The sequence below is a fragment of the Bos javanicus genome, chromosome 7, assembly GCF_032452875.1.
Source record: "Bos javanicus breed banteng chromosome 7, ARS-OSU_banteng_1.0, whole genome shotgun sequence".
NCBI lineage: Eukaryota > Metazoa > Chordata > Mammalia > Artiodactyla > Bovidae > Bos > Bos javanicus.
The window spans coordinates 4,946,918-4,962,583 of NC_083874.1; the positions used below are offsets into that span (position 1 = coordinate 4,946,918).

The 15,666-nt window shown below is 49.1% G+C and overlaps 1 protein-coding gene across 2 annotated transcripts in view; it reads left to right on the forward strand.

The window, feature by feature from the left end:
• Positions 1–751: 751 nt before the first annotated feature.
• Positions 752–15,666, forward strand: part of CIST1 (colon, intestine and stomach enriched 1) — a 48,590-nt gene continuing 33,675 nt past the window's right edge. The window contains exon 1 of one of the 2 annotated variants that reach the window (XM_061421595.1): positions 752–912. In XM_061421595.1, coding sequence (XP_061277579.1) covers positions 795–912 — 118 coding nt within the window. In that variant the 5' untranslated portion in view covers positions 752–794. The remainder of the gene's footprint in view (positions 913–15,666) is intronic. The other variant, XM_061421596.1, reaches the window with a different exon arrangement.

A 15,666-nucleotide genomic window follows, 5' to 3' on the forward strand; every position in this document is an offset into this window, starting at 1 on the left:
GAAGCACCCCAGAAGCCATTGTCTGCGGGGCCTGACTTGGAATGGCCACCATGAGGCCCTTGTTCCTAGAAAATCCTAGAGGCTTCCAGCCACATCTTGACTTGGGGGGGTGCTGGGCCACCCTCAAGGGGCCCCAGTGTAGGTGAGAGAGAGCTGGATGCAGGTGGGATCAGGGACACGGCAGAGGGAGGGGCCTGGGGGCACCCAGAGAGGGCAGCCTGGCCAAGCAGAGGGGCATGGGGGTGACAGCATGGGCTTGGGAAAGGCATAGGGGGCAGCAGAGTGGTGGGGGCTTCAGTGGAAGCTAGGAGGGGCAAGGGTGTCCTGGAGAGACGTGTGTGCGTGCCAAGTCACTTGAGTCGTGTCCGACACTGACCCCACGGACGACCAGGCTCCTCTGTCCATGGGATTCTCCAGGCAAGAATACTGGAGTGGGTTGCCCTGCCCTGCTCCAGTGGATCTTCCCGACCGAGGGATCGAACCTGCCAGTCTCTTGCGTCTCCTGCATTGGCAGACGGATTCTTTACCGCTAGCGCCACTTGGGAAGTCCCCTGAGGGGACAGGCAGAGTGTAACGCTTTGGGGTCATGAACCAAGAGGGTTTGTTAGGAGAGGTGGAGGGGGAAGTCAGGAATGAACCTGCGCCCCTCACATGCCCTGCGGACGGAGGCCCCGCCTCCGCCTCGGCCCTGAGCAGTGCCGCGCGCCGACAGCAGGGGGCGCGCAGGTGTAAAGAGCGGGCACCTGGCCACACACCTGTGCGGAGCCCGTCTTTCCCCCTCTCCTCTCGCAAGAATGGCGAGCTCCCAGCCCCCGCTGCCGCCGCCGCCGCCGCCGCTTCTATTGTTGGCTCTGCTGCTCCTGCTGAAAGCTTCTGATACGAGTTCCTCTGTTCCCACGGCCACCTTTACAGGTAAGAACAGGTAAGGTCCGGCTTCCAGGAAGCTGGAGGGGGACGTGGCCTAGTCGCAACCTGGTGTCTGGACACCTCCCTCAGGCCACACTAGTCTGCCACCGCCCCCCACCCCGCTCCTCGCCCGGAGCTGTTGCTCCTCCTGGAAGTAAGAACAGCGGGAGCACCAGCCCCTCCATCCCACCACCTCACCCCAGTCCTGAGGGTGCCAGGTCTGCCACCCCAGCGTTACATGAACAGCCACAGGCTGGTGAATGCCGCCTACCCAACTTGAGGTTCCGTTCCCAATCTCAATTTCTCTTAGCCAGCCCCCAAAGGGACCATGGGGATGCGGGCGGGAGAAGGGCTTACTTCCTGCTCACTGAACATCCATGGCTCCCAGCGGGAGGTTCTTGGCCCCTGACTTAATTTCTTTCTGTTTCCCTGTAAGACAACTCCGGGGGTGGAGAAGAGTTGAATTTCTCGCATCCATGGCCCCCATCCTTTCCACCCCATCAAATCTCTGACCAGTGTCCCAGCCCCAAACCTGGAATATCAGAGTGGAGGCCACCACAAATGAGACTCTCATAGCAGACAAAAGCTTTACTCAGAAGGACCACATAGCTCAGGAAACTGAGGCTCAGACAAGCCACATTTCCCAACCTGTGCCAGACCCAGATTAAACCAACTGACTTGACTCACGCCAGCCTCCTGGTCTAGGAGTCTCTGGGCAAAGCAAAGTCCTGGCACAGTGCATAGACTCAGCCCCACTTTACCTTCTGGTCGACTCTCCAGCAGCTCATGAGTGCCCTGTCTGTGCCAGGCACTCAGCGGAGCTTATGTCCTCCACAACCTCCTCTTTCCAGTTTGCCTTAGTTTGCTTTAGAAGTACAACTCCTCAGAGGTCTCGCTTGGCTTGGGGTCCACTGTGGCCCCTGAGTCATCTTCATTTCAGCTGAAACCTCTGTCATCTGGATTCCTTCTCAATGGTAGGAGACAGTTTGAGCAGGCTGGACTCTTAGTCCTTGACGCCTTGGAGGTTTTGTTTTGTTTTTTACTTTATTTTTAATTGAAGGATAATTGCTTTACAATGTTGGTTTCATTTCTCCCAAACATCAACATCAATCAGCCTTAGGTGTACATATGTCCCCTCCTCTTGAACCTTCCTCCCACCTCCCACCCCTTCCCACCCCTCTAGGTTGTTAGAGCCCCAGTCTGAGTTCCCTGAGTCATGCAGCAAATTTCCGTGGGCTGTCTACTTTACATGCGGTAGTGAATATGCTTCCATGCTACTCTCCCCTGGAGATGGTTGAAGAGCCTTCTTACTTCTCAGTCACTGTGGGCCAGACACTCTACCACTGTGGGCCTCAGTTCCCCACCTGTGAAATGAGGATGAAGTCAGGCCAGTACACCATGTCTCCTTCCAGACTCGTCTGTCATCCCCTTGTTGTACCCATGCGTTCCTGGAAACAAACTCACTCAGAAGGACAATGCAGATAGTGGAGTGCAGTTTATTACACCGGCGGGCCCAAGGCAGAGTCTCTCTTAGCCAAGCACCCTGACCAGCATTTGTGAAAATCTTTTATACCCCATGTGTACGTGTCTGAACCCACCACTCCAAATTCCTTGAGACTTACATAAACCAAGGAAAATACAGTCCCAGTCACCCCATCATTCACGTGCTATGTGCTCATGTGCTCAAACAGTCAAACAGTTGGCCAGTAATCAATAAACCCGAGGTTACACTCCGATAGACACAGAAAAATGTATGGCCTGTCTGGAGGAAGGGGTGGTTAGTGTATGTTTTCTCTTAGGCGATGAGTAACCTCGATACGATCTTCAAGGCTCCCCTGTGTGGAGGAGGTCTTCTCCTTCTGTTGTTTTCATAGGCACCAAACACAGAGTTCAGAGTCCATTGGAAAGGTGGCTGAGCATGATCAGCATGAACAGGCCTAAGATGGAGTCCAGGCCCTATGAATTCCTTCTTCATTCCCCCCTCTTGATGCTCTTAACTCATATTATGAGCATCATTCATAGGGATATATTGCACCCTGGCTCTCCGACCGCATATTTGGGAGAATGACATCAACCTTCGGTTTACAAAGTTCAAAATACATTGTAAAATTCAGGGTCCACAAAGCAGAACTATCAAGGCAACTATAACAACGGTAAATATAGTTTTCCACCAATCACCCTTCACACAAGATAGGACCGAAGTCCAGAAAGGAATGTTTTCATTAGACATTGCTTTTACCTGGTTTTTCATGTCATCTAAAGCAGTCGATACATTGCCAGATAAGTCAGGAATGTATACACAACATTCAACCTTAATTATAGCACGGGTCCCTCCTTGAGCGGCTGTGAGTATGTCCAAAGCCATTCTATTATGAATTACCGCTTTTCTCATTTGGATTTGCTCTTCATTTAAGGCTTGGATGGCTTTTGTTTTATCTAGGAGGGCCTGTTTTGTGAAATTAGTCAAGGCCTCTACTTTAATCATGATATCTGTTGTCCCTGTAGAGGATATGAATAAGGCAGCAATATACCCATATCATTGAAACACGGATCTTGTCCACCTAGCATGTAAATAAGGTAAATTTACCGGGGCTACCGGGGTAGATTTACAACAAGTAGGTTAGGGTTTTGTTACACTGGCATGTATATCAAATGTAACCCCATGACCCAAGTCTATTGACTGTAGGTCTTATACCAAGAGAGCAAGGAGAGGTTATGATTGACAAGAGAGAGGAAAGTCTTTTTTTGTCATCCCAGAGAAGAGCAGAGTGGTGACGCCCACCAAGGAAGTCCATCCATCACTGACAGAGGCATAGCCCTACATACCCAGCAGCTGGAAGTGCTGTGGAAGCCTGCGTAGGAATGTGCCCATGAGATGAAAACATTGTCCTGAGTTGAAACGGAAGTTAAATTCAAAATCACGTTGATGAGGCCAAGCAGCAGGAGTTGATTGTGCGGCTTCATCCTGAAAGGGCTCATCCAGGATCTTATTTTCCTTCTTCTCAAGGATGGTCTTAGTCTCTCGAGGGTCAGCGGGGTCCCTCTGTGCAGTCCATTCAGCGTTTTTTGGGTCTGCGTGGTATGTTCTCTTCACCCTTGTATGATGGATCCAAGGGACAATACCTGCAACTTTAACTGCAGTAGGGGTAGTTAGAATAACCTAAGGGCCCTTTCACCAAGGGGCTGGCAAATCATGTTTCCAGTCTTTGACCCATACTTGGTCACCAGGCGTAAACTCATGAATCTGTTCCCCAAGGGGGAACGGCACCCTTTCTTGTACAAACTTAGTTACCCGATTTATTACCTTCCCCAGTTCCATCTGCTGTGAAATCCTATCCCCCCTTACCTGAGGCAAACTTGTTGATATCTGTTTTATTATGGGAGGGGGCCTCCCATTCACAATTTCGTATGGAGAATAGCCTTCGGACTGTGGGGTCATCCTGAGTCTGAGCAGAGCTGTCGGAAGCAAGTCCACCCGGGAGCAGTCTCTTTGATCCACTTGGAGAGTCTCTTTAATGTCCGGTTGGCTCATTCCACCCTCTCAGAACTCTGGGCCTTCATGCAGTGTGCAGTTTCCATTTGATGTTTAAAGTTTTGCTTACTTGTTGTACTAAATCAGCTACAAAAGCCGGGTCATTGTCTGAACCAAGCTGGTAGGAAGTCCAAATCTGGGAACTATTTCCCTAAGCAGGCACCGGGCTACTTCTGATGCTCCTTCAGTCCAGGTAGGAAAAGCTTCTACCCATCCCGAGAACGTACATACCGTGACCAGCAGGTAACGGTAGTGTCGGTGAGGTTTCATTTCAGTGAAGTCCACTCCCAGGTGTTCAAAGGGCAGCGTGCCTTTCCGCTGAATCCCCGGAGGTTTTTGTCTGAATGCCCGAGAGGCAGCATTAACCTGCGAGCAGGCAGCATGGCCTAGGTGGGTCGCTTGGTGTGTTTGGCTTACCAGATTCTGTGCCAGCTGTTCGGGTACCAATAATTTGCCACTTGGCAATTCCCACCATCCCTTTTCAGTCTTGGTGGCCCCTTCCGCTTTGGCTAACCTGACAGCCGTTGTCCTTGTTTTGTCAGGCTAGTGCCATCAGTATATAGGACCCAACTAGGGTGTGGAACCTTGTGTCCTTCTTTAAAACAAACCCCAGATACCTTACCTCCTCCTTGCAGATCTGGGCCTTCTTCTTCGACACCCGGGAACCTGCTTCCATCAGCAGCTGGAGCAGAGCTTTTGTCCCTTTCCAGCATTTTTCGTTGGTCTCTGCAGCCAGCAGCAGGTCGTCCCCGAATTGTAGGAGCCAACATCCATACTCTTTCTGATGGAATGAGTTCAGGTCAGAAGCCACGGCTTCCCCAAAGATGGCTGGGGAGTTCTTAAACCCTTGCGGGGGAGTCCAGATGTGCTGTTGCTTGGCGCCCCCAACTGGATCTTCCCATACAAAGGCAAAGATGGGCTGTGACGCAGGGGTGAGGCATACGCAGAAGGCATCCTTGAGATCTAGGCAAGTGTAAACTTTAGTCCTCGGTGGGAGGAGGCTAAGTAAGGTATACGGGTTTGGAACAGTGGGGTGTAAAGTCAAAGTAGCCTGGTTGACTCGTCTGAGATCCTGTACAGGCCTATAGTCCTGTCCTCCTTCCTTTTTGACTGGCAAGATCGGCGTATTCCAAGCCAACTGGCACTCTACGAGAATGCCCGCTTGTTTCAATCTATTGATGTGGGGCAGTATGCCAGCCCAAGCCTCTATCGGTAGCAGGTACTGGCGCTTTCTAACCAGAATGGAGCCTGGTTTGAGTTCTGTTATATCTGGGGCTTGACATTTAGCCAGCCTTTGGGAAGTGAGGGTTGTCTTCCGCCCAGACCTCAGGGAATAATTGAGTTAGCTCTCCCTCATGCTCTTCTGGCCCACCTGGTTCTGCCTTCGGAGGCTCATGCAACCTCCACTCATCTTGGGGGGGTCTTGAGAGAGAGCGCAAATGAGTCATAGTGTCCATCCAGAAGGTGGGATCTCCTCAGGGGAGAAAGTCACTTGTGCTCCTGGTTTGGAGAGCAAGTCTCTTCCCAACAGGGGTACTGGGCACTCAGGAATGTAGAGGAATTCATGAATCACTTGGTGCCCCCCATCTGACATTTTCTGGGCTGGCAAAATGATTTAATCATCTCTTCTCCCGATACCCCAGTTACAGCGGTAGTCTTTTTGGACAGTGGTGCCAAGGTTTTGTTACTACCGACAGTTCTGTTCCTGTATCCACCATGAAGTCAATGTTTTAGGTCCCCGCTTTTAAGGTTACCATGGGCTCTCGGGGACCTGATATCTCTGAGCCCCGGCAGCCCTATTTACTTTCCAAGTCAGCAAGCCCCACAACTGCGGGCGCTTCCTCTTCCTTCCTTGCCTTAGGCACTCATTCTTCCAGTGGCCCAAAGCTCGGCACCGGGCACACTGGTTTGGCTGTAACGGGGCCCGGGGCCTCGTGGGGACCAGTTGAAGGACTGTCCTGTCCCTGGGGCAGAGGAGGTTTTCCGGAGGGCCCGAGATTGACTTTCCCAGAGCAGCAGCTAGCATTGCAAATCTCTTGTCTCTTCTCTTTCGTTCCTTCCGGCTCTCTGGCAGAGCACAGTCTCTGCTTAACTCCAACGTCTCCCTCCCCTTCTTGTCAGTACTCACCAGGAGAGACGGGTATAGCTTGGGCGGTTCGGCTGGAGCTGGATCCTGGAAGTGTTGGCCAGAGGCTTCTGTCACCGGGATCGGAGCCTGCCGAGGTGGCAGCTCTACGACCTCGGGAAGAGCTGGCAGAGAAGCAGTGGCTGCTGCAGGACTTCACTTGGCCCTGGATTGGGCATTAAGGCGGCCTCCGGTCTTGGTGGAGCACTGAGGCAAGAGCGTCATTATCCACTGTGGAGGAGGGGTCCAGTCGACCTGTCCAAATCCTGCAGAATTTCCTTTTTAATCATCAGTCAATTTTTGTGCCATTAATATTTTTCCCTTTCCCTTCTGGATACAGAACCTTGTCCAAGTAGGACGGTCTTGAGCTAACCCTAGCCATGAGTCAATATATGGATATTGATCCAGGTGTCCTGGCTGTCCTGTGACTACTGAATAGACTGCTTCCACTATTTGTAAGTTCATGGTGTTCTCTGGTGGCCATCCTACTCCCGTAGGGGGCCATTTGACCTCAGAGTATGTGGAGGAGGTTAGGCTTCATCTTCATCCCATCAGTTCAGTTCAGTTCAGTTCAGTTGCTCAGTCGTGTCCGACTCTTTGTGACCCCATGAATCGCAGCACGCCAGGCCTCCCTGTCCATCACCAACTCCCAGAGTTGACTCAGACTCACATCCATCGAGTCAGTGATGCCATCCAGCCATCTTATCCTTTGTCGTCCCCTTCTCCTCCTGCCCCCAATCCCTCCCAGTATCAGAGTCTTTTCCAATGAGTCAACTCTTCACATGAGGTGGCCAAAGTACTGGAGTTTCAGCTTTAGCATCAGTCCCTCCAAAGAAATCCCAGGGCTGATCTCCTTCAGAATGGACTGGTTGGATCTCCTTGCAGTCCAAGGGACTCTCAAGAGTCTTCTCCAACACCACAGTTCAAAAGCATCAATTCTTCAGTGCTCAGCCTGCTTCACAGTCCAACTCTCACATCCATACATGACCACAGGAAAAACCATAGCCTTGACTAGACGAGCCTTTGTTGGCAAAGTAATGTCTCTGCTTTTGAATATGCTATCTAGGTTGGTCATAACTTTCCTTCCAAGGAGTAAGCGTCTTTTCATTTCATGGCTGCAGTCACCATCTGCAGTGATTTTGGAGCCCCGAAAAATAGTCTGGCACTGTTTCCAGTGTTTCCCCATCTATTTCCCATGAAGTGATGGGACCGGATGCCATGATCTTCGTTTTCTGAATGTTGAGCTTTAAGCCACTTTTTCACTCTCCACTTTCACTTTCACCAAGAGGCTTTTTAGTTCCTCTTCACTTTCTGCCATAAGGGTGGTGTCATCTGTGTATCTGAGGTTATTGAGATTTCTCCCGGCAATCTTGATTCCAGCTTGTGTGTCTTCCAGTCCAGCGTTTCTCATGATGTACTCTGCATAGAAGTTAAATAAGCAGGGTGACAATATACAGCCTTGACGAACTCCTTTTCCTATTTGGAACCAGTCTGTTGTTCCATGTCCAGTTCTAACTCTTGCTTCCTGACCTGCATACAGGTTTCTCAAGAGGCAGATCAGGTGGTCTGGTATTCCCATCTTTTTCAGAATTTCCCACAGTTTATTGTAATCCACACAGTCAAAGGCTTTGGCATAGTCAATAAAGCAGAAATAGATGTTTTTCTGGAACTCTCCTGCTTCTTCCATGATCCAGTGGATGTTGGCAATTTGATCTCTGGTTCCTCTGCCTTTTCTAAAACTGGCTTGAACATCAGGAAGTTCACAGTTCACATATTGCTGAAGCCTGGCTTGCAGAATTTTGAGCATTACTTTACTAGCGTGTGAGATGAGTGCAATTGTGCGGTCGTTTGAGCATTCTTTGGCATTGCCTTTCTTTGGGATTGGAATGAAAACTGACCTTTTCCAGTCCTGTGGCCACTGCTGAGTTTTCCAAATTTGCTGACATATTGAGTGCAGCACTTTCACAGCATCATCTTTCAGGATTTGAAATAGCTCAACTGGAATTCCATCACCTCCACAGCTGTGTTCGTAGTGATGCTTTCTAAGGCCCACTTGACTTCACATTCCAGGATGTCTGGCTCTAGGTCAGTGATCACACCATCGTGATTATCTGGGTCGTGAAGATCTTTTTTTGTACAGTTCTTCTGTGTATTCTTGCCATCTCTTCTTAATATCTTCTGCTTCTGTTAGGTCCTCTTCACCCCATAGTCTCCTCCTAATCCCTTCTTAAAATTTTAAATCATGCCCTCCAATACATTTGCCTTAGATTCACTTCCTCCCATCTTGCTTACCTTCTCGGACCTTCTTCTACTTTTCCTTTCCGTTCTGTCTATGAAGTTCTCAGTACCCTATGTACTTCTGATATTTCCACTCAATGACACTTAAATTGCCATTCTGCCTCCTTCCTAAATGGGGTGAGAAGAGCCTTACCTGCCAGATCCCAGAGGGAGAAGGGGGATCGGCGTGCCTTCGCCTGCCGGTCAGCACAGCTGAACCAGAACACCACGTGGTCCAAGACTGTTTCTCCCTTAAAGTCCGTTCTCCCTTGGTGGGCTTGATCAGGTGTGGATGAAAACACAGATGGGTTAAATATCCCATGTCCCAGGCCATCTCCGGGAAAGCCAATTCATACTCACTTACGTATCCCCTTCCTTCTAGCCTAACAATTCCCAGGGGGTCAAGAATTTCACAGCAGATGGGCAGCTTCCCTGCCCTCTCCAGGTACCTCATCTTCTGAGCATCCCATGTGTTCAGCAATGGGATGAAATCACTGGTATTTGGGGATTAACTCAAAATCCAGCCATCTCCCCTCCCCCGAGGTCTGGGAAGTGGGGGCTGAAACTTACAACCACCTAATCACGCCTTCCCTGGAGTAGGAAATGGCAACCCATTCCAGTATTCTTGCCTGAAGAATCCCGTGGACAGAGGAGCCAGTGGGTTCTTCCATGAGGTTGCAAAGTGTAGAGCACTAAATGACTTCACACAGCACGGTCATACCTTGGTCTTTTTGGAGAACAGCCCCCATTCTGAAGCTATTTGAGTGCCTTGGGCCACTGCTTTTGTTATTAGCATACAAAAGACACATCACTCCAGAGTTCACCAAAGTTTTAGAAGCTGTGTGCTAAAAACCAAGGACAATGATCAGATATATCTTGGGACTTATCTGGTAGTCCAGTGGATAAAGACTCCATGCTCAGAGGGCAGGGAGCTAGATCCCACATGTGAGAACTAAAAGTTTGCATGCTGCAACGAAGACCCTGCACAGCCAAAAAAAGGATCAAGAGTGTCTTACACCTTCCTGCTAAACGGCAGCACGGGGGCCTTTGACCTCCCTCGAAGGAGCCTCGGGGCTCGGTGGAAGCCCAGTCTTTTCACTAGCCTGTGCCCTGAAGGACTTTTTGGAAACCACAGATCTGACCCCTCCTTGATACTTTTCTGGAAAAAAGGCTTTGACTGCACTTGGCCCTGGGCAAGTGTCTCTTTCCAGGCTCCACCTCCCCACCCAAACTGTTGCCTTTCCTTCTGGCCTCAGGGCCTTTGCACAGCTGCATGGCCTGATACACTTCTTCCCTCAGCCACACAGCTCATCTCCACCTTTCAGCCTCTGCTGCAGGTGCCCTTATGGGGCTCCATCGGTGCTCTGTGCTTCTACTATTATTGCCGTGGTCACCCTGGATTTGTGTTTGGCTGTCTTAGGGCCTGGATAGGAGCTATCCTGGTGACTGCTGAAACAAAAGACCGAAGTTTAGTCCAACTGCCATGTCCCTGGTTTTGCCCAGAACCTCACCCACAGTGTGGAAAAGACAGGGTCTTTGGAGAGGAAGGCTGAGCATCCCCGAAGGCCTCTTGCTTCCATGTCCCCACACCCTGCAGGCTCCCCAGGGAGGCCAGCCAGAGGCCTGTGGGCCAGGCTGTGTGGCTTTGGCAGGACTTTGCTGAGCTGAGGCCAAAGTGTGTGTCAGCCGGGACCCAGCCAGCAGTGATTCACACCAGGCCTTGGCCCAGCCCCAGGAGGTGACTGGGGACGGTGGCCCCACTTCCCCTTCCAGGACTGTGGCTCAGGGTCAGTGCCCACTTTTGCCAAGCAGTGGTAAGTTCCCAAGGGGCCCTGGACCTGGCACTACCCTAAGGAGCCCCCATCCTCCACAGCGGGAGCCCAGAGCCTGTGCTCCTTTGCTATAACCCTCTCATGGCTTCCCTGCACCTTCTCAACAAAACCAAAGCTGCTATCCTCCTCTCTGAAGCCCCACCTATACAGTCAACCTCCCTTTCCTCCCTACCCTCCTTTCCCTCCCTCAACAGCTTTAGCACCTCCATGATCTCTATGGTCTTCCCTGGTGACTCAGACAATAAACAATTCTTCCTGCAGTGCGGGACACCTGGGTTTGATGCTTGGGTCAGAAAGATCCCCTGGAGTAGGAAATGGCAACCCACTCCAGTATTCTTGCCTGGAGAATTTCATGGACAGAGGAGCCTGGTGGGCTACAGTCCAGGGGTGTGGCAGAGTCTAACAAAACTGAGCAACTAACGCTTTCACCTTGTTCCCTAAACGTGACCAGCTTGTTCTCACCTCAGGGCCTTTGCATGTGCCCTGCCATCCATCTGGGATGCCGTTCCCACAGCAGGCCCCCAGTAAACTCTTTTTCTCTCTCTGTGGGGTTCAGCCATCCCACCCCCTCTTGGGTTTATTTAAATATTTCCTGAAATGAAATATTTCCTTCTGAATCCAGTGGGCAAGAAATGTCACAGCCGTTAGCAAATTCTGGCTTCTAACTGTAAATGAGGGCTCCCCAAAGGGGAAAAGATCCCTGAAATCCAGCAGCTTTCCCTCATGGTGATTGCTGAGGAGCTGGGTTGTGTGGGGTTGGGGGAGGATGCAAGAAGTAGCCATTCGCCACACCTGCCCCTCGTCCAAGGTAAGGAGCAGTGGCTGCTCTTTGCTGGAGCAGCCATGAAGAGATACCCCACGCCCAAGGTAAGAGAAACCCAAGTAAGACGGTAGGTGTTGCAAGAGGGCATCAGAGGGCAGACACACTGAAACCATACTCACAGAAAACTAGTCAATCTAATCACACTAGGACCACAGCCTTGTCTAACTCAATGAAACTAAGCCATGCCCGTGGGGCCACCCAAGACAGGTGGGTCATGGTGCAGAGATCTGACAGAATGTGGTCCACTGGAGAAGGGAATGGCAAACCACTTCAGTATTCTTGCCTTGAGAACCCCATGAACAGTATGAAAAGGCAAAATGATAAGATACTGAAAGAGGAACTCCCCAGGTCAGTAGGTGCCCAATATGCTACTGGAGATCAGTGGAGAAATAACTCCAGAAAGAATGAAGGGATGGAGCCAAAGCAAAAAGAATACCCAGCTGTGGATGTGACTGGTGATAGAAGCAAAGTCCAATGCTGTAAAGAGCAATATTGCATAGGAACATGGAATGTCAGGTCCATGAATCAAGGCAAATTGGAAGTGGTCAAACAAGAGATGGCAAGAGTGAATGTCAACATTCTAGGAATCAGTGAACTAAAATGGACTGGAATGGGTGAATTTAACTCAGATGACCATTATATCTAGTACTGCGGGCAGGAATCCCTCCAAAGAAATGGAGTAGCCATCATGGTCAACAAAAGAGTTTGAAATGCAGTACTTGGATGCAATCTCAAAAACGAGAGAATGATCTGTGTTCGTTTCCAAGGCAAACCATTCAATATCACAGTAATCCAAGTCTATGCCCCAACCAGTAACGCTTAGAAAGCTGAAGTTGAACGGTTCTATGAAGATCTATAAGACCTTTTAGAACTAACACCCAAAAAAGATGTGCTTTTCATTATAGGGGACTGGAATGCAAAAGTAGGAAGTCAAGAAAAACCTGGAGTAACAGGCAAATTTGGCCTTGGAATATGGAATGAAGCAGGGCAAATACTAATAGAGAAAGAAAATGCACTGGTCATAGCAAACACCCTCTTCCAACAACACAAGAGAAGACTCTACACATGGACATCACCAGATGGTCAACACTGAAATCAGACTGATTATATTCTTCGCAGCCAAAGATGGAGAAGCTCTATACAGTCAGCAAAATCAAGACCAGGAGCTGACTGTGGCTCAGACCATGAACTCCTTATTGCCAAATTCGACTTAAATTGAAGAAAGTAGGGAAAACCACTAGACCATTCAGGTATGACCTAAATCAAATCCCTTATGATTATACAGTGGAAGTGAGAAATAGATTTAAGGGCCTAGATCTGATAGATAGAGTGCCTGATGAACTATGGATGGAGGTTCGTGACATTGTACAGGAGACAGGGATCAAGACCATCCCCATGGAAAAGAAATGCAAAAAAGCAAAATGGCTGTCTGGGCAGGCCTTACAAATAGCTGTGAAAAGAAGAGAAGCGAAAAGCAAAGGAGCAAAGGAAAGATACAAGCATCTGAATGCAGAGTTCCAAAGAATAGCAAGAAGAGATAAGAAAGCCTTCCTCAGTGATCAATGCAAAGAAATAGAGGAAAACAACAGAATGGGAAAGACTAGAGATCTCTTCAAGAAAATTAGAGATACCAAGGGAGCATTTCATGCAAAGATGGGCTCGATAAAGGACAGAAATGGTATGGACCTAACAGAAGCAGAAGATATTAAGAAGAGATGGCAAGAATACACAGAAGAACTGTACAAAAAAGATCTTCACGACCCAGATAATCACGATGATGTGATCACTGACCTAGAGCCAGACATCCTGGAATGTGAAGTCAAGTGGGCCTTAGAAAGCATCACTACGAACACAGCTGTGGAGGTGATGGAATTCCAGTTGAGCTATTTCAAATCCTGAAAGATGATGTTGTGAAAGTGCTGCCCTCAATATGCCAGCAAATTTGGAAAACTCAGCAGTGGCCACAGGACTGGAAAAGGTCAGTTTTCATTCCAATCCCAAAGAAAGGCAATGCCAAAGAATGCTCAAACGACCGCACAATTGCACTCATCTCACACGCTAGTAAAGTAATGCTCAAAATTCTGCAAGCCAGGCTTCAGCAATATGTGAACTGTGAACTTCCTGATGTTCAAGCCAGTTTTAGAAAAGGCAGAGGAACCAGAGATCAAATTGCCAACATCCACTGGATCATGGAAGAAGCAAGAGAGTTCCAGAAAAACATCTATTTCTGCTTTATTGACTATGCCAAAGCCTTTGACTGTGTGGATCACAATAAACTGTGGGAAATTCTGAAAAAGATGGGAATACCAGACCACCTGAGCTGCCTCTTGAGAAATCTGTATGCAGGTCAGGAAACAAGAGTTAGAACTGGACATGGAACAACAGACTGGTTCCAAATAGGAAAGGGAGTTCGTCAAGGCTGTATATTGTCACCCTGCTTATTTAACTTCTATGCAGAGTACATCATGAGAAACGCTGGGCTGGAAGAAGCGCAAGCTGGAATCAAGATTGCCGGGAGAAATCTCAATAACCTCAGATACACAGATGACACCACCCTTATGGCAGAAAGTGAAGAGTAACTAAAAAGCCTCTTGGTGAAAGTGAAAGTGGAGAGTGAAAAAGTTGGCTTAAAGCTCAACATTCAGAAAACAAAGATCATGGCATCCGGTCCCATCACTTCATGGGAAATAGATGGGGAAACACTGGAAACAGTGCCAGACTTTATTTTTCGGGGCTCCAAAATCACTGCAGATGGTGACTGCAGCCATGAAATGAAAAGACGCTTACTCCTTGGAAGGAAAGTTATGACCAACCTAGATAGCATATTCAAAAGCAGAGACATTACTTTGCCAACAAAGGCTTGTCTAGTCAAGGCTATGGTTTTTCCTGTGGTCATGTATGGATGTGAGAGTTGGACTGTGAAGAAGGCTGAGCGCCAAAGAATTGATGCTTTTGAACTGTGGTGTTGGAGAAGACTCTTGAGAGTCCCTTGGACTGCAAGGAGATCCAACCAGTCCATTCTGAAGGAGATCAGCCCTGGGATTTCTTTGGAGGGACTGATGCTAAAGCTGAAACTCCAGTACTTTGGCCACCTCATGTGAAGAGTTGACTCATTGGAAAAGACTCTGATACTGGGAGGGATTGGGGGCAGGAGGAGAAGGGGATGACAGAGGATGAGATGGCTGGATGGCAACACGGACTCAATGGACGTGAGTCTGAGTGAACTCCGGGAGTTGGTGATGGACAGGGAGGCCTGGCGTGCTGCGATTCATGGGGTCGCAAAGATTCGGACACGATTGAGCGACTGAACTGAACTGAACACCTGCCACCCCTTACAGTGAACAAGGAAACAGGATTTGGCCCACAGATGGCTGAGGTGCATAGGAAAGAAAGCATTTCAGTGAGCCCAGAGGCTTACATCTTTTACATAGGGTGCTAAATTCCTTAACTTGACACCTGATTTTTCTTACCTCACAGTAATCTTTGATGTTCTGACTACTTGCTCCTTTTGTTGCAAACTTGGATATAGCCTGACTCCCCCTCCCACTGAAGAAGGAATTCGTAGGGCCTGGACTCCATCTTAGGCCTGTTCATGCTGATCATGCTCAGCACCTTTCCAATGGACTCTGAACTCTGTGTTTAGTGCCTATGAAAACAACAGAAGGAGAAGACCCCCTCCAGACAGGGGAACCTTGAAGATCGTATCTAGATTACTCACCGCCTAAGAGAAAACACGCACTGATCACCCCTTCCTCCAGACAGGCCATACATTTTTCTGTATCTATCGAAGTGTAACCTTGGGTTTATTGATTACTGGCTAACTGTTTGACTGTTGGAGCACACAGCACGTGAATGATGGGGTGACTGGGACTGTATTTTCCTTGGTTTATGTAAGTCTCAAGGAATTTGGAGTGGTGGGTTTAGACACGAACACATGGGGTACAAAAGATTTTCACAAATGCTGGTTGGGGTCCTTGGCTAAGAGGAAACTCTGCTTTGGGCCCGCCGGTGTAATAAACTGCACTCCACTGTCTGCACTGTCCTTCTGAGTGAGTTTGTTTCCAGGAATGCGTGGCTGCAACACTGCCTCCTTGGAGCCGTTTTCTCAGCGCTACTGAGAAGCTGGCTCCCGGGCTTGGTGTCCTTAATATTCCTACCAAATAGAACAATT